The sequence below is a fragment of the Miniopterus natalensis genome, chromosome 11, assembly GCF_054644295.1.
Source record: "Miniopterus natalensis isolate mMinNat1 chromosome 11, mMinNat1.hap1, whole genome shotgun sequence".
NCBI classification, from domain to species: Eukaryota; Metazoa; Chordata; class Mammalia; order Chiroptera; family Miniopteridae; genus Miniopterus; species Miniopterus natalensis.
Genome location: NC_142091.1, coordinates 27,799,766 through 27,826,658, shown reverse-complemented (window position 1 = coordinate 27,826,658; position 26,893 = coordinate 27,799,766). Strand labels below are relative to the sequence as shown.

At 37.3% G+C, this 26,893-nt stretch overlaps 1 protein-coding gene across 1 annotated transcript in view; it reads left to right on the top strand.

Moving 5' to 3' along the window:
* Positions 1-21,731, top strand: part of NAALAD2 (N-acetylated alpha-linked acidic dipeptidase 2) — a 38,807-nt gene extending 17,076 nt beyond the window's left edge. Inside the window, exons 9-19 of the mRNA XM_016206808.2 lie at positions 3,144-3,229; positions 3,489-3,608; positions 3,712-3,794; positions 5,741-5,804; positions 6,673-6,740; positions 8,693-8,784; positions 9,808-9,898; positions 11,313-11,577; positions 12,752-12,833; positions 12,931-13,023; positions 21,346-21,731. Coding sequence (XP_016062294.2) covers positions 3,144-3,229; positions 3,489-3,608; positions 3,712-3,794; positions 5,741-5,804; positions 6,673-6,740; positions 8,693-8,784; positions 9,808-9,898; positions 11,313-11,577; positions 12,752-12,833; positions 12,931-13,023; positions 21,346-21,535 — 1,234 coding nt within the window. The 3' untranslated portion in view covers positions 21,536-21,731. The remainder of the gene's footprint in view (positions 1-3,143; positions 3,230-3,488; positions 3,609-3,711; positions 3,795-5,740; positions 5,805-6,672; positions 6,741-8,692; positions 8,785-9,807; positions 9,899-11,312; positions 11,578-12,751; positions 12,834-12,930; positions 13,024-21,345) is intronic.
* Positions 21,732-26,893: the final 5,162 nt, after the last annotated feature.

Below are 26,893 nucleotides of genomic sequence, written 5' to 3'. Positions count from 1 at the left end.
GAAGCAGTCTGATCGGCCTGAAATGCAGATAGAAAGGGCAGTGTAACTGACAAATCAGGGAAGGTAAAGCTGTTTTTATTAAACCAAAATTAGTCTCGTTTGCTAACAATTTGTTAACAGTGTGAACTTAAATTCTTAAGATTGTTTTTTAGATTCTGTAATTAAAATTTTATTACTATTCATTTTAGAGAGAGAGAGAAACATCAGTTTGTTGTTCCACTGGCTCCAGGGATTGAACCTGCAACTTTGGCATGTTAGAAGGATGCTCTAACCAACTGAGCTACCCGGCCAAGGCTAATTTTTTTTTTTTTTAATTTCAGAACTTTCAAAGTACTAGAAGTTCAATTTCCTTATTTTATGGAAATTATAGAATTTTTTACATATGTGCTTCTTTATTTCTATAACTGAATCGGAACACCTTTGCTATAAGATATTTTATTATCTAATTTTTTAATACCCTCCAAAGGAAGGAAGTCATACACAATGAAAGATAAAGGTCTTTTTCATTTACAAACAGAAACAGAGAAAGCAGGAAACATACAGGTTCAGTTCTGCAATTTTAGTTGCAGTTCAAGAGAAAACTCAGAAACATAAAAATTCTCCAGTCAAGGTATGAAAAAGCCAATCTCCTTCACCGGGGCCACAGAACCCTTAATTGATCTGAGCTCAAAATGGGCAAATACACAAGAAAATTACTAAAAAGCAGACTTGCTGTCATCTCTCACCCCAAGGAGATTTCGATAATCTAATACTCCATTCACAGAGATTACCAAGTGACAGGAGACAAAGTCAAATTCCTAGCCTTTGCTGCCACCAGAGGGGAATAACTTACCTGCCATAAGCAAACTAGAAACACAAACAAAACACAAAATCAGTAGAAAAAAAATTATATAGTCAGCAAAATTAGAATTCTGTTGCTACTTGGGATTTACTTCTGAGAGCGGAAAGAAGACATGCCTGGGTTTAAGCTGCTCGTACCTGGTCTGAGACAAATCCACTGTACACCTCATCGGGATCCAAAGTGATAAAAGACGATTTTTTTTTTTTAAAGTAAAACCATAATTCTCATGCAAATATAAAATGAACGTGTCCAAAACTGTATTTAATTAATAAGGGAACCTGAAAGGAGTCAAAACTGGTTCAAAGGAGAATTCAAAGTTGATACAAAAAATCAGCTCATCAGGAAAGCTGAAGTGAGTACTTAATAGCAGAAAAACTGATTTCTCCCACCTCGTGAGGGGGGAGTCAATTAGCATTCACTAGGCAGATTGTGCATTCCAGTGGATGTGGGTTATCTGCATTTCGATCATGTTTCTATAAGGCGATTTCTGTCTCTACAGAGTTGTAAAACTGGTTAAAGACAGTGATTGGTGGAGGTAACTGATGGATGAGCTAAGGGCCTCAGTTTCTCCTTACAGGGACATATTTACTCATTTCACAAGTATTTATTGAGCATTTATTATAGTCCAGGCACCTTTCTGGGTACTGGAAATTCAGCAGCAAACACAAAAGGCAAAAATCCCTGCCCCGTGGAGCCTGCATTCTACACTTCAGTTTATTTGGAACATGATGGGTTGGAAGTGGTAATAGGAAAAACAAGTGGGTATTTAGGCATTTCTGGGGTCAGTAGTACTAACTAGAATGACATGAAGATTAAAGATGTGGTTGAATTCCTTTGAGAATCTGAGCAGAGAGACTCTGTTCATTTTCATTAAAAATTTTTTAAATTAAAAAGATATTTTTTTTATTCCTCATTATTTTAATTTAATGTCAGAATGTCAATGCTTTGGGGTTTCTCACTACTATATATTAGGCTCCTATTCTTAGAAACACATGCTAAAAAATGTTTCTGCTTTTTCTGCTATTTTTATCAGCAGCAAAAATAAATCCTGTACTTGATGTCTTAAAATGAAAAATAACAAAACAAAAACCCATGACTAGTTTTCCCCCAAAAAATTTTTGGCTGAATACTGCCCATAAATTAAATACGCATTCAGACGCACAAGGTATTTTTGAAGGAAAAACCGGAACCTGCACTTAGCAATCTGTGGGTTTTGACAGCTCATTAGTTACTCCATTCAAAAAGGAACCGTAAGTTAGATGCCGCTGGGATCTCCCCCACCCCGCACAGATCCAGACCGACTTTGTTCCCTCGTGAAAAAGAGGCTCCACATTTTCCCATGTCGTTTTGGATTCATTTTCTTTTTTTTGCCTGAGCTTGATTGTATTTTCCCTTGAATTCTAGTTTGGTTGATTGTAATCCATGAATGAATATTTAAAAGGCCTCCCTAACTCAGAACCAACAGTGATGGCCTGGAAGCTTCCGTATAGGGTTGTCCTGTACATTTTAACAGGAGCTCCCCAAGCTCCCATTTAATAATAGAGTTTCTCATGCTGCTTACGAGCAGCGCTCAGCCAGCTCTAGAACTGATATTTTACTTCAATAATTCTGAAGCAAATTATTCAATAGCAGAAATTAATGTAAATAGACACATTAATAGTCTCATTTGCCCTTAAATACATAATGGCTGTCTTCCTATTATTTTTAAAATATATATATCTTTATTGATTTCAGAGAGAGGAAGGAAGAGGGAGGGAGAGAGAAACATCAAGGATGAGAGAGTCATTGATGGGCTGCCTCCTGCACGCCCCCGACTGGGGATCGAGCCCGCAACCCGGGCCTGTGCCCTGACCGGGAATCGAACCCCGATCGCCTGGATCCTAGGTCGATGCTCAGCCAGCCGCTGAGCCACACAGGCTGGGGCTGTCTAATGTATTTTTTAATTAAATAGAATATATTTAAAATTTTAGAATGAATACCCAAGACATGTAGAATAATAGAATATTTTGACTTTAAGTAAATATCAATATAGCTACAGGGAGGAGGAAAATTAAAATATTGACAGTTTTAAAAATTTTAGTTGAAGGTATGTGCTTAAAAAGTAAGTAAAATGTCATGTCTGCAACTGGCAAATGGTCCAACAATATCAATAATTATTTAATTTAGGTGGTGGATATATGGGAACTTATTGAACTATTATAGAATCTTCTGTACTTTTGAGATTTTTCATAATTAAACGTTGAAAGAAAGCCATGAGAAGTAATGCTCTATGGGAAGTAATGTATTCCCTTTGAAATTCTAGGAAGGTTAAAATGCATGTTCATAACACCAATAAAATTACAAGGATTTACAATGTCATCGGAACCATCAGAGGGTCTGTGGAACCTGGTGAGTCAGAATTTTTAAAACACTTTTACAAACATTAAAAAAGAGAAGATAATTTTACTCAACAGTTGATTTTTTCCCCCCCAGCTGATATAAAACAATTACATTTGGAAAAAAAAATTGTGCTCCTCTAAAAGAAGGCTGTGCCTTACAGTGTTGTTTTCCTATGGAGGAAACTACAGAGGAAGTTTAACTTAAATAACATAAATTACAGCTATTTATAATGCAAAGCTGTAGTCCTTTTGAACACACTCTGTTCCAGACAGGTATGTTATCCTGGGAGGTCATCGGGATTCCTGGGTGTTTGGAGGTATTGACCCAACCACGGGGACCGCTGTTTTACAAGAAATCGTTCAGAGTTTTGGAAAACTGATGAGTAGAGGTAAATAACGTTTCTTTGGCGGGTAGGGACAAAAAGCGACTCACTGCTTTTCCTTTACTTCTAGGCAGGTGTACCTAACTGTGTGTGTTGACAATGATTGCAGGATGGAGACCCAGGAGAACCATAGTTTTTGCCAGCTGGGACGCAGAAGAATTTGGACTCCTGGGCTCCACAGAGTGGGCCGAGGTAACCGGGGCAGAGTTCTGACCTTCTCGGTCCACAGGGCGCACGTGCATCTCGGGATGTTCACAGATAGCTTCCGTTACCTAAGGTGGTTTTAATTTGGAGAAAGACTCGAGAGAACTTGAGAAGTAGGCTTTGTTTTTATTTTCACATCAGTCTGGCAAAATGGAATAACCTCTTAAAATTGGTAAGTTCAGAAAATAGTCAAGACTGGTGAGCTGTTTCTGACAAGTGAACTGACTGACTCGTACAGATCGCAAGTTAATTTCCAAGCTTTGAAGTTTCCTTGGACTTCTAAGAAAAGATGTTTTGTTAAGATGACTTGTTTCACATTTACAGATTCCTTACAAAACTGCAACCATGTGCATCTTTTACCATTCCCAAAAGTGCCCGATCGTTGAGTATATAATTTTGTAAATTGAACTGCTTTAAGTAAACTGCCTTCCTTTAGAATTTCGAGACTTCTCCTTCAGCTATGACGGATTTTCATTCATGACTGGCTCCTGATGGTTACCCCGGAGCCTCTCCTGGGTCACCCTCTCATCCTTTCCCCTTAGCCCCCTGCGAGTAACTCTAAGTTCTTAAATGCACAAGGTAGGCTCATAATTCTTGTAAAGGCAGGTGCCCTGTGTAAACACTTATTTTCGCTCCACCATCCTCTGTTCATCTTTTGTAAGTGCAGGTTATTTTTATTACAAGCCCAGATTTTATAGAGTTGTTTCAAACATTTCTTGGCATTGGCTTTTTTGGTTCCTCAAATGCTTTCCTCCTGATTCATATTCTCTTACTTTAAAATAATATGAATCGAATCGTTATGGGGGTGAAACCACACACAGTTACATGTCTCTCCCTTACGTGTTTGATTCCACTTATATTGCAACATTTTGTTATTATATTACTATTACAAACATGCAGTTTAGAAGGTGGCTGTTTAGATGAATCAAATTTCATTAAGGTCATTGACTTTTAGAAACAATTTCATGTGAATACACATGTATATGTAAACACATGTTTTCTATAATTTTAGCAGCTTAAAATAAAGATCAAAGAAATCTAAGATATAAAATATGCTTTGCATTAACTTAAATACATGTGGGTTAAAAGACAATTTCAAGACTGTTTTAGTTTTCTACCAGACTTTTCATGGTATTCAAAGCATACTTTCTGTACATAATGAAGCAATCCTCCTTCCTAAAGGAAACCGACCCTTCATCTACCTGTCGCAGAGGCAGCCACCCTCGGGCCTGCGTGGGGAGGGCAGAGAAGGGCCGCCACCGCACAGCCTTAAATGCTGATCAGTAGAACGTTCTTATAAGGTGGTAGGCGAAGGAGAAAGGCCGCGCTCAGCATATTCCTTCCATGTGGTGTTAGTCTTTGTCTTTCCTGGGTGTATGGGTGTGTATGGGGGTGGGAGGGAGAGGGAGTCGGAGTCAGAGTCAGTCTTGTGTGTGTCCTAATGTCCTTCCTCCTCCTTTTTTTTTTTTTTTTAATCATCTCATTTAAACAATGCATAAATGAAATTTTCTATTTTCAATTTTTTTTTTCCACTTTTAAAATGGTACATTAATTTGGGTATCCTATACCAGTGGGTCTCAAACTTCCATGTGTGAAGGATGGCCAGAACACCTTTTAGAAAATACAGATTTCCAGGCCTCACTTTCAGCAATTCTTATTCAGGAGACCTGGAGTGGGACCCAGAATATGGGAGCCTCGGCCTTTCTTACTCTGGTCAGCATCAGAATATTTTTCTTTCTTGTTTTAATTCCATTAATGTTGCCAACCAAAAAGTTATCAGCATTTTTCAGAAATTATGGCAGAAAGCATAGGCATTTGATTCATAAAGTATTTACAGACCATTTTTATATTAAATTAATTGGTTTATTTTGTTTCCATTCCCACAATTGCAAATACTAAATTTTGTGCGTTAAGTAATGACTTTGCTTTGACAGGAGAATGCAAAAGCACTCCAGGAGAGAAGCATTGCTTACATCAACTCGGATTCATCCATAGAAGGTACATTCGGTTCCTAACTAAGCTATTGAGCCTGTTTCTTTAGAATATTTACCAGTTGCTGACCTTGGGTTCCTATTTAAAACTCCAGTCTTCCTATAGAGGTATTAAGAGAATTTGGCTAAAATACTTCAGAAGAAATGGTTTACAGAATATGTCAGAAGACCTACTTGGCAAAATATTTCGCACAGAAATACTTTCTGTATTGAAACAGATCTGAAGGAAGCAACAAATACAGCCCTCCTCTTGAGCCTGACATGTGACATCTGTGCCCTAGGCTTTCACTGTATTATGTCTCGATGAATGTCGGCGCATACTTACTAGCTACTGGCGTGCCCTGCTCTAATGCCTTGCTGCATACTAACTGAACAAAGGAGGAACAGATGCTGTAGCCTTACCATGGTCTCTGCCAGCTCCCCGAGAGGCGCTGTGTTAAGAACGGCCCTGGGGTGACTACGGGAGCTGCTGACCCAGCAGCTAAAGTCCCCCTGTACCTTCTGAGCAGAGTGTCTACTGCGGCTTCTCTTGCTGCTGAAGAGCTAGTTCTACCTTATTTTTAACTGAGTGATTTTTAGAAAGATAGAGGAAAGAAGGGAGGAGAGAAACATCAGTTTGCTGTTCCACTTATTTATGCATCCATTGGTTGATTCTTTATGTGCCCTGACTGGGGAATGAACCCACCACCTTGGCATATTGGGACAACACACTAACCAACTACCTGGCCAGGGCTGCACCCTATTTTTAATTCCCAGGGAGTGATGCCTTTGATTTGAAGTCTATAATAAATTATTATTAGAAAATAAAGTTAGAATTAAACATAGCCTGGAATTTCATTTGCAAGTATTAAAATACTGTTTTATTTATTTTTCAGGCAATTATACTCTCAGAGTTGACTGTACACCCCTTCTTTACCAGTTGGTGTATGACCTGACAAAAGAGGTACAGACATAGATCTGTCCAGTGTTTTCTGATGAATGGATACGTGAATAATTTCTTCTTGATTGGTGGTATACTTATTTTTACATTGGTGACAGACACAGCTGATTTGTATAAATAAGAACAAAAATCTCTAATATACTATTCATGTGACATTATAATTAAGACAGTATTGCTGGTTTCTCTGCTCTAGTCAGCTATTGTGCACACTGTTGTAAAGCAGAGGGTACATCATTCCATCCAGCAGAGGCATTCTGAAAGAACACTGAGCTGGAATGGGCAAGCCACGGTTCAGAGATTGCCTTGGCTACTTTTTCATTCATTCAATAGGTATTTATTGAGTGGTTACTAGTTATCAGGCCCTATAAAAAATTCTAGCCCAGCCGGGTGTGGCTCAGTGGTTGAGCATAGACCCAGGATCCAGGGGATGGCGGTTCGATTCCTGGTCAGGGCACATGCCCGGGTTGTGGGCCTGATCCTATCGGGGGCGTGCAGGAGGCAGCCGGTCAATGACTCTCATCATTGATGTTTCTCTCTCTCTCTCTCTCTCTCTGAAATCAATAAAGATATATTAAAAAAATAAATTCTAGCAGCAACAGTGATAAAATGGCAAGGCCACTGAATCGAAATACTTTGTAATCTAGAGAGGAGACAGACCCGTAAATGAGGAATGGTAGTTCACTGGGATACTGGATACTACATACAATGGAAAACAGTGATGGAATAGAGAACCTAAAACCCCGGGGTAGCTGGGGAAGTTGGGAAGCATCAGAGGATGTTTACAGACAAATTCAGGGCCAGTAGGGAGGAGTTGAGGGCTCTGCCCCTTTGCACAAAGGCAGATGCTCACTGATGGGCATACCAAAACTCAGTAGAAAAAGGACTCTGCATATAGGACAGTGCATATAACTGAGATGGAAAAGTCTGATCGAGGGTGTTCAGGACAAAGGGACACAGTTCTGGTTAGTGCTAGAACAGAGATGGTGTGATTCCAGAAAATGAAGAGAATTTTGCAAGGAATTTGATCCAAGGAGAATGTAAAAATCGGAGATTTCAGCTATTGGAAATTGTCAGGAGCTGAGTAGAGAGTGGGACCCAGTCAGTTGGCTGTGCCAAGACTCTTCACTGAAGACCTATGTGATGAGGGAATAAGTGACCTATGAAAGGTCGAGATGTTCAGTTGAGATGGGTACCATTCTTCCCATTCCCCCCATTCCCACAGGTGAGAAAACTAGGATTTAAAGCAAGACACCAAAGGTTACATAACGCTTCCTGAGTTGCAAAAGTAGGGTCTGCCTTGGGTGCATTTTTGAACAAAGCAGAGCTGTAAGTGAACACGCTTCACCCCACAGGTGTGATAACATGGATCTAAAATAGAGATGGTTGGACTCCACAGTCCAGTCTTCCCACCACACGGCCCTGCTTTTCTTAGGAGAAAGCAAAGTATAAGTCTGTGCATATGCTTTTAATGAGGGTAATAAAAATGTTTATGCACACAGAGGCTCTTCCTCTTTACCCACCACCCACCCTACAAAACCAGGATTTGCATTGACAACTTCAAGCTCAGCTTCACAACCTCGATCTGCTGTCCCCAAGACTCTGCTGTTCTTGTACCAAAGCAGTTTACTCTAAATACTATAGCTAATTCCCCCACCCCCACTACTTGCCACTAAAAGGAATCCAAGTTGCCAAAGTGATGCCATTGATTAAAAATATGAAACTGTAAAATTTTACTAAAATAAGCAGGCAATCTTATCCTAGGTATCTGGCAAAGTTGCCAATAGGCAGACATCATAAACAAGAATTTGGGCTGGACATTTTTCCTGCTATTTCCAAAAGCATATTTTTCGACACCAACATACAGAGTTAGAAGTTGACGTTAACATGTGGTTTTATGTTGGCATAAACTTAGTTGCTTCTGCCTCTGATTCCCAATATTTGATTTCTCTTTCCAGATCTCCAGCCCCGATGATGGTTTCGAGAGTAAATCTCTTTATGAAAGCTGGTTGGAAAAGGACCCTTCCTCTGAAAATGCCAACTTTCCTAGGTAAGTTACAATCCCCTTTGCCCTTGTTTCTCCAGGCATGCGGTTCTCGAGCGCCTCACCAGCCATTTGAGTCAAGATAGCCAGCCTTTGGTGTGCTGATCAGCCAGGACAGCCAAGTCTTTGAACCCAAACAGAGCAGAGATCTAGTTTTATAAAATTTTAATCAGTTATTTTGCCACATTATTAGGCATTATTTTGGATTCTCGTATTTTGTTCAGATATGTTTTAAATGCATTAATAAACTAACTTCAAATGATAAGGAAAAAACAAATGATTTACTTTTCAACTTATGAATGGGTATTATCAATAACCACCAAATTGTTAATCATAATACCTGTTAATCAATTTAGATTAATTTATTTAGCTCGTCTCATTCATTCAACTGTAGCTTTCCTGAATTCATTTTATATTTGTTTTATTCTTCAATACTGTTGCTAAAAGCAGATGATGGTAGCAGTTGACGGCTTCATGCCATATTCCAAATAAGTCTGTGAAAGTTTAAATGTTTCCATTATAAAGAAAATAGAAAAAAGATTTTAAAAATATCCAGTCTCAATCTTAAAAACACATCTAACAGTTTAGAAGTAACTTTTCTTCATGCATATGTAATTTTATAGTCCGCTTTTACTATTTATTACATATGCTATATATATATTATATATGTATACATGTATGTAGTGGTTTTTAAATTATATGCAAGTAACTATATTGTAATTAGATCTGTTATTTAATCTTAAATAGACTTTCTCATGGCCATTTTATTAGACCACAACTGCAGAAAATGTAGAGGCCGGCAGTCACTTGACTGCTGTCTTTGGTGGCACTGCCAAGCCCTCATTGTGGTCATTGCAGATCTGTGGGTTTATGGGTTTATCCCACCAGTATCCAACCGATGGCCCAGAAGTGTCTTGGGGGTGGTACTTTTCTTAATTCCTATAAATGTGCCATGAAGTTCCTTGCTAGTCCCATCTATTTAATGTCATTATTTATGCATTTCTCTATGTATTTATATTCTACATCTAGAATCAACAAGCTGGGATCTGGAAGTGATTTTGAAGCTTATTTTCAGAGACTTGGAATTGCTTCAGGCAGAGCCCGTTACACTAAGAACAGGGTAAGCAAGCCATGTCACGGACTGGGCCACTTAGTGCCCACCCACGTTCTTGTTGAGCGTTCTGTCCTTGCGTTGTGTGGTACAGGCTCTGGTGGACTGTGGCATGTGAAGAATTTCAGGGATAGAGACAGAGTGCACGTCCCTTTGTGGATGGACTAGACAGTAATTTGGGCTATTTTGTGCATTTTCACCGAAGCGGTAGCCGACAGGGGTCACGGCAAGGATGTAGCTGGTCATCAGTGCCGGGCAGTTCCCACCCTTTCCCCGACAGACGCTGGTGAGCAGGGTGATCCTCCTGGTCTTGCAGGTGCAGGTGGAGAGCATGCTTTGGTACAGGGGATGCTAAGCTAAGCTGCTTCACTGGAACTAGCCCCTCTCAGTCCTCGACAGCCTGCGTCCTGGCTAGGGAGAACAAGTTTCTCCATTTTCAACGTGATCCCGTTTTCTGTTCTGCACGGACTGGTTTGCCTGACTGCCGTGCAGGCACACTGGCGACACCCAAGAGCTTGGATATGCCAGCATGTACCACACTTGCCCGCCTATGCCGTGGATTATGTTGTAAACCTCACTGAACTCGGATGCCATAGATTTTAATAATTTTCACATCATAATTGCAATGTACCATCTTGCTTTTATAGAATATATAGATAGCCCTTGTGGATCTGACCAGCCAGAGTACAACTAAGAACAAAGCAAGCAAAGCAGCTGCAGAACCCACAATAAATGCACATTTGTACAGTAATACTGAAATGATGGGCTTCACCTCATCAGCGCCTGCCCACTTTTATACTATGTCATTCTGAACGTTATCTAGTTACTAAGACAATGCAGATTGAAAACAATACTAGACAGGAGAGGCTGAAACAGGTATTCCTTTTAGTGATTCTAAAAGCAGTGAGAATGACAGCCTTAGAGCAATGTAGAGACTAAGAAAATATTTGCACAGAATACCACCATGTGATAATTTGTTTTTATAATGGTACTTAATTGTGTAATACAGGTTAAATGGCATTTGGTTATGCACTGTGTGGGTGCTTAAGTACGTACGTAACCCTTCAGCTATATAGATCCCTAGCTGCTCAGAACCTTTCATTCCCAATCAATTTTAAATTGTGCTGCTTTGCAACTAGAGTATGAACTCCTTAATTTTAATGATCAGAAATACAATAAGGAAAATTTTCAAGACGACTTATTTTGAATGAAGATTACATGAATTAAAAAAAATAATGGTAAAGTTTTAAATCACTGAACATTTGGTGGTAGTGTTTTAGAGTTTACATTTTGTTCTTCATTGTGATAACTCAGGGTGCCATATGGCTGTATTTTCTGCAGTCATTTTATGTTTACGTGAAATACTGTGATTTGAGTATGTAATGTTTGTCTGTACTTGGTCTCCTCCCAACCTTTTCTTTAGAAAACAGATAAGTACAGCAGCTACCCATTATACCATACAATTTATGAGACGTTTGAAGTGGTAGAAAAGTTTTATGACCCCACATTTAAAAAACAGCTCTCTGTGGCTCAATTACGAGGGGCGCTGGTTTATGAGCTTGCAGACTCTCAAATCATTCCTTTCAATATTCAAGACTATGCAAAAGCTTTGAAAAACTATGCAACAAGTATCTACAATTTATCCAAGAAACATGAACAACAATTGAAAGATCATGGAGTATCATTTGGTAAGAAATGACTGAGCAGGTATTTTATAGAGGTTTAAGATATCTATCATCATCAATTCCATCCTAGAGTTTATCCCTGCTTCACTTATTAGTTCTGGCTTCTAGAAAAAAACTTCAGACTGTGATTTAATTTGGTATTTGTAGGCTGAATCCATTTTGCTAAGTTAGGTGCTACTAATGTTGGGTTTTCCCTATATTTCTGCCTTTAAAATATTTTTACTGTTATAGGGAAAATACAGTACACTATCACAGAAATATTGGAAAGTAGAGAAAACCAATTTCACTGCATATATTTCTTTTGATGTTTGTCTACATGGATTTTTAAAAATAGTTTTAAGCATTCTTTCCTTGTACATCTGTCCATTTTGTGGTTGTCCTACAAAACATGGGTGAAATATAGTGTAGTAGCATTGGATTTTTGTTCATATCCGGCTCTAATATTTATTCACTGTGTGACCTTGGGAAAGTTACTTAACCCCTCTGTCAGTTTTCGTACAGCAAAATGATTGCTGGGGTTCGGCTGGCTGACACACAGAAGCAATGGTGACTGACAGTGCTCTTACTGCAACCATTGTGTTACTGAGAGTCTGTGTTCTTATGTTGCATACCAAGCACTGTGTTATTCCTGGAATAAGTGTAAGGATATTTAATGCAGTCATTAAAGTCTCATGTTGGGAAGGAGAGTTTATAGAATATCTAGGGCTAAAAGGACCTTGTTTTTTATACTGAATGTACTACAGTAGGTCCTCTAATAACATTAATTCAATGTTGTTTCATTATAACAGACAAGATGCCTGTGGAGATCTTGTTTTTATCAGCTAGCCTACAATAGAACAGTTTCATTTTACGTTTCTTTCCTTCAGGTTACAGAACCAATCAGTGACGTTAAGTGAGGACTTAGTGTCCTTACTGGCAGTGTGAACTATGTATGTCCTAGGCTCTTGGAAGTTATTTCTTAAGAACCTATTTAGCTACTTTCTATTTGACACATTATTCCTGTTACAATATTTTAAGCAATTTCCATGTCTCTGCAAGAAGGCTCAGTAGAAAAATGGCTTCAATATTATTGTCATATCAACCTAGGATTCCCAACCTGGGAGGGCAGGAATGCAAACCTCTGAAATATGAAAACTTGTGCTTGCTCATTTCCCTTCTGCTTTTCTGTTTTTGAAAGATTCCTTATTTTCTGCTGTACAAAACTTCTCGGAGGCTGCTTCAGATTTCCACAGAAGACTTACGGAAGTTGATCTTAATAAGTAAGTTTCCAATGTAAAGCTCTCCCACTGTTTTAAAACCAATCTGGCTACAAACACAGGCATTCAACTCTAAATCATCCGTTTCTTGTTCTCCAAGTCCCATTGCAGTGAGAATCGTGAACGACCAGTTGATGCTCCTGGAAAGAGCATTCATCGATCCCCTTGGTTTACCAGGGAGGAAGTTCTACAGGTAAGGAAGCACCAGGTGTTCCGCTAAAGGACACTGCAAACCTCATTATCACCAAAACCCGCATACCCCAAGTCTGCTTTACACTACTGCCATCAGGTGAGTGGAAGGTAAATATACATATCAAGAGGAACATGAATAGGTTTATGCGTAACAGTGTAATTTATAATATCAGAAAAATTAATTCCGTGTTTATTGCTTTGCTGCAGATTACAGTTAGAAAGAACTCTAAGTCATAGAATCTTAAAGGGGATCTCACAGCTCATGTGGTTCAACCTTCTACATAAACTTTTCAATAGGATCTGAGATATAGGCAAACCTCATTTGATTTTCACATGTTGCCTTTTTTACAAATTGAAGATAAGACCCTCACCAGCAAAAAGACTGTAAAGCTTGCTTTATTGTGGTGGTTTGGAGATGAATTTGCACTATCTCCAAGGTATGCCTGTATGTGGTTATCCAGCCTGTTTGACTCTCCCAGTGACGGGTGCTTCCTACCTCTCGTGGAAGTCCATTCCAGGAAAAGTCTATGTAATGGGAAGTTTCCTTCCTAAGGATGTATTTCCCCCCTTTGATTCTGTTCTGTTCTCCAAAACCAAATAGAATAAAGCCAGATCTATTTTTATTTAACATTTTAGGCTCTTGTATTTCCCCTAAAGCAATAGTCTTTTTCTATCTAGATTTTTGCTAATCAATAAAAAGTATCTAAAGATAGACTAATAACAAGATTAAAATGATACATTGTAAACACTTAACTGATGGCTATTTTATTTGTATGAGACATATGAACATAAAGGTCTATGATTTTATAAAAATACAGCTATTTACTGAATGTCTCTCCGAGCTAAATCCTCTGTATACCTTAAATCTATAAGCCTATGGGGTGAAAGCAATTATAATCTCCATTTACATCTGGGGAAACCAAGGCTTAAAGAAATAATTTGCCCGAGCTAGGCTTGAAAATCCTGTGTTTAGAGCTTTCATGTACGTCATTTGATAATAGCAGTCTTCGCCATCTTCATTCAGATGTAAACACCCTAAAGGTGACTGTTCAAATTACACGTGTAAGTGAACTAGAACATAGATTTTGATTCTAGGTGCCATTTTTCCTCTGCCAAGCACCAGTATCTCCTGCAGGGGAGGTTTTATCTGCATGTGCTGCCCAGGGAACACCCCTGGATGGTTGGTTCAGGAGGCCACGGGGGGTTTGTGCTCCTAAGTCCCATAGGACTGTAACAATCCAACAGTTCTTGGGCTACCATCACCCCCAAGATACTACACACCCGTCTGAGAAAGCCTGTTTGCCTGTCCAGGACCTTTGGCTTGAGATGCAAGATAAAGTGTATTATCAAAAACATAAAACCTGTGGTGGGTGGGAGAGTAAATGCATTCAAATTCAAGTTATTTTCAACTTAAGACTTTTAAGTGTAAGTTGTCATATGTTAGCCTCAACCACAAAGCAAAAACCTACAGTAGATACATAAATAAGAAATCTAAGCTTACTACTAAGTAGTCATCATGCCAGAGAAGAGAGGGACTGCAAAACAATTAAGTGGCATTGAGTATAAGCCAATAATTACGTTGGAGAATTTAGTCCATTTACACTTAATCAAAACACAAAACAAGACCCATGTTTATGCAGCCTACAAGAGACCCACTTCAAAAGTAAGGACACACACAGGCTGAAAGTGAGGGGATGGAAAATGGAAATAGGTATACTATACAAATGGAAACAAGTAGCTGCACTTAGATGAGACAGACTTCAAGCCAAAAATGAGACAAAGAAGGGCACTCAATACAGGAGCACACGTTGAGTAGAGAAATGGACAGCATTACAATAGTAGGAGACTGTAAGACCATCTTACATAAATAGGCAGACCATCCATACAGAATCAGTAGGAAAACATTGGCCTTAAATGAACATTAGGCCAGCTGACCTAAAAGATATATATATAAAACATTCCCCCCAAAAGCAACAAAACATGGCTTTCTCAAGGATAGATCGTATATTAGGCCACAAAATAAGTTTAATACATTTAAGACTGAACTCACATCAAGCAAATTTCCCAACCATAATGATATGAAACCAGAAATCAAACAAGAGAAAACTGGAAAACTCAAATATATGGAGATTAAAAAGCATGCTACTGAACAACCTATGAAGTCAATGTAGAAATCAAAAGACAAAAAAATACCTTGAGACAAATTCAATCTTGTCAAGCTCGTTTTATGAGTCCAGCATTACCCTGATACCCAAACCAGACAAGGACAGAAGAAAAAATTTAGGTCACTACCCTGATAAACACAGGTACAAAAATCCTCCTCAGAATATTAGCAAATGAAATTCAACACATTCAAAGGATTATACACCATGATCAAGTAGGATTTATTCCAGGGATGCAGGGGTGATTCACCATATGCAAATCAGTGTGACACTCCGTATTAACAAAAGGAAGGAGAAAAAGCATTTGACAAAATTCAACATCCATTTATGATAAAAACAACTAAGTGGGTAGAGAGGGAACACATGTCAATGTAATAAAGGCCACATATGACAAGCCTGCTACCATGATACTGAATGGTGAAAAGCTGCAGGCTTTTCAGGAAAAAGACAAGGATGGCCACTTTCAGTCAGCATACCACAGAAAACCCTAAAGATGCTACCCACACCTGTTAGGAATGATAAATTCAGTAATACTGCAGGGTAAAAAAAGCAGTATACAAAAACTATCATGTTTTTATACACCAACAATGAAGTATCAAAGAAATGAAGAAAACAATCCCACTTACAACAGAAATAAATAGAATAAAACATGAGGAATAGATTTAGCGGGAGGTGAAAGACTTGTACACTGAAAATTATAAAACACATTGAGCCCTGGCCGGTGGCTCAGTTGGCTGGAGCCTCATTTGATCCACCAAAAGGTTGCAGATTTGATTTCCTGTCAGGGCACATACCTAGCTTGTTGGTCTTATCCCTGGTCAGGTGTGTGGGGGAGGGAACCAAAAGATGTTTCTCTCACACTGATGTCTCTCAAAAAAATAAAAACATCCTCCCACTGAAGATTAAAACATTGTTGAAAGAAATTGAAGATGACACAAAGAAATGGAAAGACAGTTCATGCTCACAGACTGGATTAAAATCATTTAGGTTCATATTACCTACAGCAATCTACAAAGTCAATGCAATCTTTATAAAAATCCCAATGACATTTTTCACAGAAATAGAACAAAAAATGCTCAATTTGTATGGAACCACAAAAGACCCTGAATAGCCAAAGCAATCCTGAGGGGGAAAAAAAACAAAACCAGATGAGTCACACACTCTGGTGTCAAACCATACTACGAAGATACAGCAATCAAAACAGTATGGCACTGGCAGAAAACCACAAATTGATGGAACAGAACTGAGAGCTAGAAATAAACCCCCATATATATGGACAACTAAATTATGACAAAGGCGCCGAAAATACACAATGAAAAAAGGGAAGTCTCTCCAATAATTAGTGTTGGGGAAACTAGATAACCACATGTAAAAGAATGAAACTAGGACACTATACAGAAAAATGAACTCAATGGATTAAAGACTTCAATGTAAGACCTGAAAACATAAAATACATAGAAAAAATATAGGTGCTAAGCTCTGGACATGAATCTTAGCAACGTTTTTGTGGATTTGATTCCAGTACAAGGGAAACAAAACCAAAACTAAACAAATGGGACTATGTCAAATTACAAGCTTCTATATATGGCAAAAGCAACCAACCAAACAGGGGAAGGTACTTCCTAATGAAACTTTGACAAGAGGTCAATGTTCAAAATATATAAAGAACTCGACAACAGCAAAAAACCTGAATAAGGAATGGTCAAAGGATCTAAATAGATGTTTTCCCTAAGACGACATACAGATGGCCAACAGACACATGAAATGAAGGTTAACAGTACTAATTATTAGGGAAATGGAATCAAAACAATGAGATGTTACCTCTAACCTCCAAAAGACAAGAAATGTGTTGCAGGGGATGTGGAAAAAAAGGGAAACTTGGTACATCACCGGTGGAACTGTAAATTAGTGAGTATGAAGGTATCTCAATAAATCGAAAATAGAACTATCATATGACCCAGCGATTCCGCTTCTGCAGACAAAAACACTAATTTGAAAAGATATATTATCCCTATGTGATTGCAGCGTTATTTACAATAGCCAAGATATGGAAACAACCTCCATCTAGCAATGGATGAATAAGAGTGTGTGTATACACATACACACACACACACGTAAAGGTATAGATATAAACAATGGAATATTATCCAGCCATAAAAAGAATGAAATCCTGCCATTTGCCTTATGCTAAGTGAAATACATCAGATAGAGACAATACCATATGATCTCACATGTAGAATTCAAAAAACAAAACAAAAAAGAAGCTCGTAGATATACAGAACAGACTAGTGGTTGTCAGAGGCACGGGGTGGGGATTGTGGCAAATGGGTGAACATGGTCAAAAGTTACAAACTCCCACGAACAAAATGAGTTATGAGAATGTAACATACAGCACAGTGACTAGTTAACAGTACTGTCTTTCATATTTGGAAATTGAGTAAATTAAAAAAGGCCTCATTACAAGAAAAAAAAATTTTAACTATGTACGGTGACCGGTGTTATAGAGTGTGGTGATCATTTGGTAATATATATATTGAATAATATTGTTTTATATCTGACACAATGTTTCAATTATACCTCAATAAGAAAAAACTAATTTAAAAATAGTTCATATTGCTATGTTTCAGTCTGCAATAATATGGAAATAATTTTCCCTTCAGATTGTAAGGATTATTTTATTAATTAAATATGTATGTATTACATACTCCCACTTTTCCCAATAACTCCTTTGAGAACTGTAGCTAACTATTAATCCCAGATACACAGAATTTTTCATTCCTTTAAATAAAAATTCATTTTACTTTCCCCCCCTCATCTGGAAACATAGATCAGGCTTAAAAACAAACAAAGTTTTAAAGAATGTGAGATAAAAAATTTTTAGTATATGTATTGGATTAATGCCATTTTCAAGTTCTGTTGTTTTCAAGTTCTGTTATGAACTTCAAGAAACAGTAGACTGGCAGATTTGTAGTGCAGTAAAATTTTTCTATCACTTAGAGCTGATAAATACTGGATTCAAAAATGAGTAACCTAGTGTGTACATACACATGTATTTATTATAAAATCAGTGTTGAGATTAGTAATAAATGGGTCAAGAAAAATTATACGTATTTTAAAATAAAATGTTTTTACTGTGGAATATATTTAAAACATCTTAAAATTCAGAACTGTAATATATTGAAACAATTACAATTCAAATCAGTAATATTTCCTTCAGTGTCCTTTATTGAGCACATTTTACACATTCTAACACTACTCTTGTCATTTTTTCTCTAATGAAATTTTCATAAATTGCTTTGCAAAATAAGAGTGCCTCCCAAAGATGTCTATTTCATAATACCCAGAATCTCTGAATATGTTGGGTAACAGCAAAGAGGAATTAAGGGAGCAGATGGAATTCAGGCTGCTAATCAGGTTACCTCATGATAGGAACATTTTCCTGGATTTTTGGGGTAGGCACAATCATGTAATCACGAGTCCTTAGAGAGGGAGGAAGAACAATAAGTCAGAGCGATGCCATGTGACAAGGACTCACTCTGACCTGCTCTTGCTGGTTTTGCAGATGGAAAATTGAGGGAGGCCTGTAGTAGCTAGAAAACCATAAGGAAATGGATTCTCCCTTAAAACTGCCACAAAGTATGGCCCTGCTGATACCTTAATTTCAGCCTAGGGAGAGCCATGTCAGATTTCTAACTTATAGAACTGTAAGATAAGAAAATGTTTAAAGCCCCTGTCTGTGATAAATTATTACAAGAACATTAGAAAACACACTCTGTAGAGTATTAAATAAGCTTGCTTTTCTTGTAAGCATCAAGTGAAGTAGGTATGCAGAAGTCTTTAAAAGCTGCAAAGCATTTGATCATAAATATGTGAAAGCATTTTCCTTATGTATTAAGGAAAAGTTGGGGAAAAAGGATTATAGTCTAGTCTAGATGTAGACTGTAGTCTACAATATGCTATAGTTCTTGATACCTCTTGAATTCAGGTATGTTCACTGTGGAGGGTGATGTATTTTCATGATACAGTTGTTGAGAACTAGACCAGAGTTTGAATTGTTATGGGGCCAGAAGTTTTTGGGGTCTATCATTCATGAAAGGGTATTTGGTTTGGTTAAACATTGCCCATTGTCAGATTATTTCTTTCAGCTAACTTCCTGCTTAAATATTATATAAGTGTAGTGGGTATACAGTATTATATTAGTTTCAGGTGTACAGTGATTCAATATTTATACACCTTACAATATAATCACCCCACTAATCACCACACAATGTAATCACCTGTCACTGCAAGCTTATCACAATTATTGACTACATTCCCCTTCACCACCACCCTGCCCCTTTCTGGCAACCCTCAGTTTGATCTCTGTTTCTGAGTCAGTTTTTGTTGTTTTTATGTTTGTTTTTTAAGATTCCACATATAAGTGAAACCATAAAGTATTTGTTTCTCTCTCTGACTTATTTCAGTTAGCCTAATACCCTCTAGGTCCATCCATGTTGTGCAAACTGCAAGATTCCTTGCTCTGAGGGAATTATGGAAAGGATTTAGCCTCAGAATAACAGCTAATATTCACTGAGCATTTACTCAATGTCAAGTTATATTGAGTGGTTTCCACCCAGTTTGGTTTTCACAACAATCCTTTGAGAACGGTACTATTATAAGCCCCATTTTAAAGATGAAAACACAAGCACAGGGACGTTAAGTAACCAGTGGGAGGTCAGAAGGTAAACATGATAGCCTTCTGATTTTGAAACAGGCATTTTGACTCCAAAACTCAATTCATCACTACTCCAGGCAGAGCCCATGTTATTTCAGTTCTTTTACACATACAGGACAAGTTTAGAGAAGTCAGGTAATTTGCCAAAGACCACAGGCATTAGATGCCAGGTCAATGATTCAAACGTTTGTTTGATTCCTATAATCAATACATTTTTAAAAATACACTCCCCCTTTACAGTCCAGAAGAGGACAAGTACACTAAGGAGTGCCTATGATCTGTATCTTCAATATCTCAACCCGTATGTAGGTCACGATATCAATGCTTACACAACAGTGTAGCACTGGTACTCGTTTTAGTAAGCTAGATCCATGAGGCCATAATGAGATTTAAAAGCCAGGAGTGATAAAACCTGATGTACTTGGGAAATTTAATTAACCTTCTACATTTATCTTTGATCATTATTACTGACTTGATAGAGTTCCATATTTTTTCATATAGTATTATCTCATAGTTTGAAGAAACCATAGGATTTTAGTGTTAGAAAGAATTTCTTAAAGAATGAAATACCCTCCGGTATTTCTTTCTTTTTTTTTTTTTAAAATAGATCTTTATTGATTTCAGAGAGAGGAGAGAGGGAGAGAGAGAGATAGAAACATCAATGATGAGTCATTGATCAAGCCCGAAACCCAGGCATGTGCCCTGACCGGGAATCGAACCCTGATCGCCTGGATCCTAGGTAGACGCTCAACCGCTGAGCCACGCCCGGCCGGGCGAAAGAATTTCTGATAAGACTGTTAAATATGTAGCTTGATCTCTTGAGCTACTTAGGAGACGAAGTTGGGAATCTACTGCAAAACTTTCCTTCTATATCACAACTGTGTCTGTGGGCAACCCATATATAACTGTTTTACCTTTGTGGAATAGGCTTCATTATCCTTACCATCTATGATATTTTGGGAATACAAGCTTCTTCAGTATTGCTTTTTAATGTCTGAAGAGTACTAAGAACAATTGTCATTCTTGTTGAATCTCTAAAATAGGCAACACAAAGATAAATTACTGTTTTCAATCTCCTCTCTCTTGCATTATATCCATAAAGCACACATTTTATCACTGTGGCAGTCCAGTCATTCTGACAACTAATGCACACAACGTAAAAGAACCTAGTTCCATTCCAACCCGTTACTATGGGTTGGCAACATATGACTCATGAGACAGGTCTTAGCAAATATATGTTGTTAGTTCCTTTCTTTGCTTAAAATTATACTGTTACGTACCTCAAATCAATTATATATGTCTTCATTTTGGAGTAACACAAGTGAATGCCAGAAGACAAAGCTTACTACAGTAAGATGTGATCTAATAACAAATTTTAAAAAGGCATATAAGCTATAATATATGTATACACTTTAGCTCAACCTGTCTTATGTTTTTTTCTTAATAGGCACATCATCTTTGCTCCAAGTAGGCACAACAAATATGCTGGAGAATCGTTTCCTGGGATCTATGATGCTATGTTTGACATTGAAAATAAAGCCGACCCACGTTCAGCCTGGACAGAAGTAAAGAAACACATTTCTATTGCAGCCTTTACAATTCAAGCAGCAGCAGGGACACTGAAAGTGGTGGTATAGTAAGGTCTCAGACCAGTGGCTATCCATTAAAAGTACCCAGTGGACATCTGAGGATAAAACCCATCTTTCTCTTTGATCGTTCCTTTCATGTCATGTTTGATTTTAGACTTCCACCTTGTTATCTGCAAAGAGTTTCTGCCTCAATACATTGGTGATGACGTTTTGAATTTTTAATCTAATAAAATAAAAAACTCCAGTGGTGGCAGAAAGAGACAAAGTAACTGAAAATTCTCTAAAATAAGATACAGCAAGGAACTTGAACTCTCAGACATTGCTAGTAGAAATGTAAAATGGTATAACTACTTTGGAAAACAGTTTGGCAGTTTCTTATAAAGTTAATCATACTTCATGGCTCCAAAATTCTACTTCTACGTATTTACTAGAGAAGCAAAACATGATCACAAAAAAGGCTCTCACATGCATGTTCCCAGTACCTTACAGTAAATAAGTTCAATGGATGAATGGGTAAATTTTGGTATATCCACAACGGAACACTATTTATCAGTACAAATGAAATAACTGCCAATACATGTAATATTGGCAGATGTTGAGAGAAAGAAGCCAGACACAGAAGAATACCTAGCATATGACTGTATTTATATGAAAAAGAGGCAACAGTAATCTGTGGTGTTAGAAATAAATTAGATCAGCGATTGCCTGGAGCAAGTAAGGACAGGGAAAGAGGTATAAGGAAACTTTCTGGGATGATGGGAGTTTTCTGTATCCTGATATGGGTGATGGTTACATAGGTGTATACATTTGTCAAACCTCATCAAACTGTAAACTTAAAATGTGTGAAAATTATTCCTCAATAAATGTGATTACAACTCCCTCCCCCCACCCCCAAAAAAGAAAAGGAAACCTGTATAGCACACCTTCTCTTGTAAAATCACCATGGAGTTCAAATCAGAAGGAAAAAGTGAAGAGTATACATACTTTTTAATAGCTTCACATCTACTGAATAATATGTGTAATAAAGCAAATAGTTGCTACAAATCTTCATACTCCTATAAATAAAACTGTATCAGCATGTGTAAATTTTATGCAGAGCCTAATGACTCACAATTATGAGTAAGCTGACAAAAGCTTCAACAAGCTTAGATGTTCTATTAGCCAAAATGAATTGAGAATAAAAAAATTTAAAAGGCCCTATAGGCAGGCACACTTAACTACAACAAGAAGTGACCACTCAAAGTTTGACTGCAAGGAGAAACTACCCCTGCTACTCTTGCTTGCTAACCAACAAAACAATAGGAATAATTAGTTTAGGGAAAAAATTTCCTATATATCTCAGTATTACCAGAGGGTATCTCACTGACTTTGCACAATAACAAGTGGGGATTAACACAATAACGTAACAAATAATGGGATTTGGCAAAAGTTCTGAGAAGAAAGTTAAAAGTAATAAATGCACATATATTAAGAAATTAGAGCTCAAACAATCTAACTTTATATCTCAAGGAATTAGAAAAAATAACATTAACAAAGTTAACAGAAGGAAATTACATATAAAGATCAGAGTGAAAATGAATGCAACAGAAATCAGAGAAAAATAACAAAGGTTCAATGAGACCAGAAGCTGATTTGTTAAAAAGATAAAAATTGATGAGTCTTTAGCAGGACTAAAAAAAGAAGGCTCAAAATTAGAAATGAAAAAGACAAACAACTAATACGACAGAAATACCCAGGACCACGAGAGACTATTATGAAAAATTATATGCCAACTAATTAGATACCCTAGAAGAGATGGGTAAATTTCTAGAAACACAGCCTAGCAATACTGAATCCAAAACAGAAAACCTGAACAGACTACTAATGGACAAAGAGACCGAGTCAGCAATCAAAGACCTCCCGCCACAGAAAGCTCCAGGAGAAATGGCTTCACTGAAGTCTACCAAACACTCAAAGAATTAACACCAATCTTTCTTAAACTTCCAAAACTTTGAGGAAGAAGAAATACTCCCAAACTCATTCTTTGAGGCCAGCACTGCCCTGACACCAAAGCCAGATAAGGCTACCATAAGAAAACTATAGATCAACACCCATGATGAACAGAAATACAAATTTTCTCAACAGAATATTAGCAAACCGAATTCATAAACCAAGTAAAAAGGATTATACACCATGACCAAGTGGGATTTATCCCTGTAATGCAAGGATGGTTTAACATATGCAAGTCAGTGTACATAATACATTACTAAAATGAAAGATAAAAATCACATCTCAACAGACGGGGGAGAAAACATTTGACAAAATATAACATCCTTTGATGATTAAAACCCTCAGGAGATTGGGTACAGAAGAAACATACCTCAGCATAAGACAGGCCAAAAACGACAAACCCACAGCTAACATAATATTCAAAGGAGAAAACACTGAAAGCCTTCCCTTTACAATCAGGAACAGGACAAGGATGCCCACTCTCTACCCGTATTCGGCACAGCACTGGAACGACCAGTTGCCGCAGTTAGGCAAGACGGCGAAACAAAAGGTATCCAAATGGGAAGGGAAGAAGTAAACCTGTCGCTACTTGCAGATTGTAAGATTTTGTACACAGATATTCCCAAAGACTTAACCAAAAGACTTAGACATCATCAGTGATTTCAGTACAGTTACAAGATACAAAACCAACGTACAGAATCAGTTACATTTCTTTTTTACATTTTTTTTTTATTTGACAGAGAGAGGAAGGGAGAAACATTGATTGGTTGCCTCCCATACATGCCTCCACTGGGGACTGAACCGGCCACCTTTTGGTGTACAGGATGATGCTCCAGCCAACTAAGCCATACTGGCCAGGGCTAATCAGTTACATTTCTATACACTAAAGATGAAACATCGTAAAAAGAAATAAAATGACCCTATTCACAGTAACATCAAGAACAACAAAATTCTTAGGACTAATTTTAATCAAGAAAATGAAAGATCTTCATAATGAAAACTACACGACTTTGCTGAAAAAAATCAAAGACACAAGCAAGTTGTTTACAGACTGGTAGAATTAATGCTGTTATAATGTCCATACAACCCAAAGTCATCTATATATTCTATTCAATCTCCATCAAAATACCAATGGCATTCTTCACCCAAGTAGAAAAAACAATCCTAAAATTTGTATGGAACCACAAAGGACACCAAATAACCAAAGCAATCCTGAAGAGAAAGGACAAAGCTGGAAATACCACACTTTATGCATTACAAAGCAACAGCAATAAAAATAGTATGGTACAAGCAAGATAAATGGAATAGAGTTCAGATTTAACCCCTGCTTATATAGTCAAGTAATATTTAACAAGGGAGCCAAGAACATCCACTGGGCAAAGAATAGTCTGGGAAAACTGGATAAACACATACAGAGCAATAAAATTGGACCCCTATCTTATACCATACGCAAAAACTCAAAATTAATCAAAGATTTAAACATAAGACCTCATACTATAAAAATTAGGGAAGTAGTTTCTTTACATGGGTAGTGGCAATGATTTCTTAGGTATGACAACAAAAGCACAAACAACATAAGCAAAAACCAACAAATCGGACTACATCAAAAATTAAAACTTGCATAGGAAAATAAACAATTCAAAAATTAAAAGGCAACATACAAAATGGGAGAAAATTTTTTGTAAACCATATATCTGATAAGGGGTTAATAAAAAAATATATAAAGAACTCTAAAAGTTTAATTAAAAAAACAAGCAGAATAAATAGACATTTTTCCAAAGACATTCAAATGGCCAACAGGTACATGAAAAGATACTCAGTATCACTAATCATCACGGAAATGGAAATTAAAACACGATTAGACATCACTTCACACCTGTTAGAATGGCCATTATAAAAAACACAAGACATAAGCGCTGGTGAGGATCTGGAGAAAACAGAATCCTTACACACTGTGGGTGCACTGTAAACTCGTGTGGTGCAGCCATATGGACCATCAGTATGGAGGTTTCTCAAAAAATTAAAGATAGAACCACCATATGACCCAGCAGTTCCATTTCTGGGTATTTATCTGAAGAAAATGAAAAACACTATCAAAAATATATACGCACTTCCACGTTCACTGCAGTATTATTTACAATAGCCAGGATATAGAAACTTGTGTCCACAAATACATGAAGAACATATAGTACATATATATCAGGAGAAATGAGGACATTCTGACATTTGCGACAACATGAATGAACCTTGAGCACACTATGCTGAGAGAGAGAAGTCAAAGACAAGTATAATATCACATGTGGAATTTTAAAAAGCTAAACCTGTAGAACAGAAAGTGGTGGTTACCAAGGAATGGGGGTTGGGGGACTAATACAAATCCAGAATTAATAAATAAGCCCCAGATATATCAAAGTACATGTGAGTATAATCATCAAACTTGCTGAGAGTGAACCTAATTATTCCAACTGTCAAAAAGAAAGGATAATTATATAACATGATAAAGGTGCTAATATCACTTCCATGAAAATCATATTACAATATACAAATGTTCAAACACACTGTACACCTTAAATTTACACAATGTTATAGACACACTGTACACCTTAAATTTACACAATATTATAGACACACTGTACACCTTAAATTTACACAATGTTATATGTCAGGTAAAATTTTTAAAAGGACTCTAGAAGAGGGTGCATGCTTTATCTTACACCACTGGCATGGGACCTCCTTAAGTGCTCATTAAATTTCAAAACAACACAAATGTTAAGAGAGAACATACAATAAACTTCCATGTACTCAGAACCTAGCTCAAAGAATCATCCCTCAAAAACATTAACAAAAAAATCACACCAAAAACCAAACAAACCTCTACTTTCCCCCCTCTATCCATCTGCAATCAGCTTAAACTGTTAAGCATTATTCTCCTTTCATGCCATTCCTTGGTCTATATCCTGAGATAAGGATACTTAGGAAATGGAAAATAAAAATAAATTATTTTGCTATTTGTTGCATTACCTGTTTTATTACTGACTTTAAAAATAAAATTTAAGCCCAGCTGGTGTTGCTCAGTGGTCGAGACAGACCCATGAACCAAGAGGTCACCGGTTCAATTCCTGGTCAGGGCACATGTCTGGGTTGTGGGCTCAATCCCCAGTAGGGAGCATGCAGGAGCAGCCTATTAATGTTTCTCTCTCTCTCATCAATGTTTCTATCTATCCCTCTCCATCTCTCTAAAAGGCCAATAAAAACATTTAAAAAATAGAGGGACATTTTAAAAAATCAAATTTAAATAAGCCATAAATTCCTATTATAACGCAATAATTTAGTAATTAAAAAACATAAACATGCTTAATAAAAACTGTCTAATATAAATAAAAGTTGTCAGTAGATGAGCAGATATAAAAGCTGTGG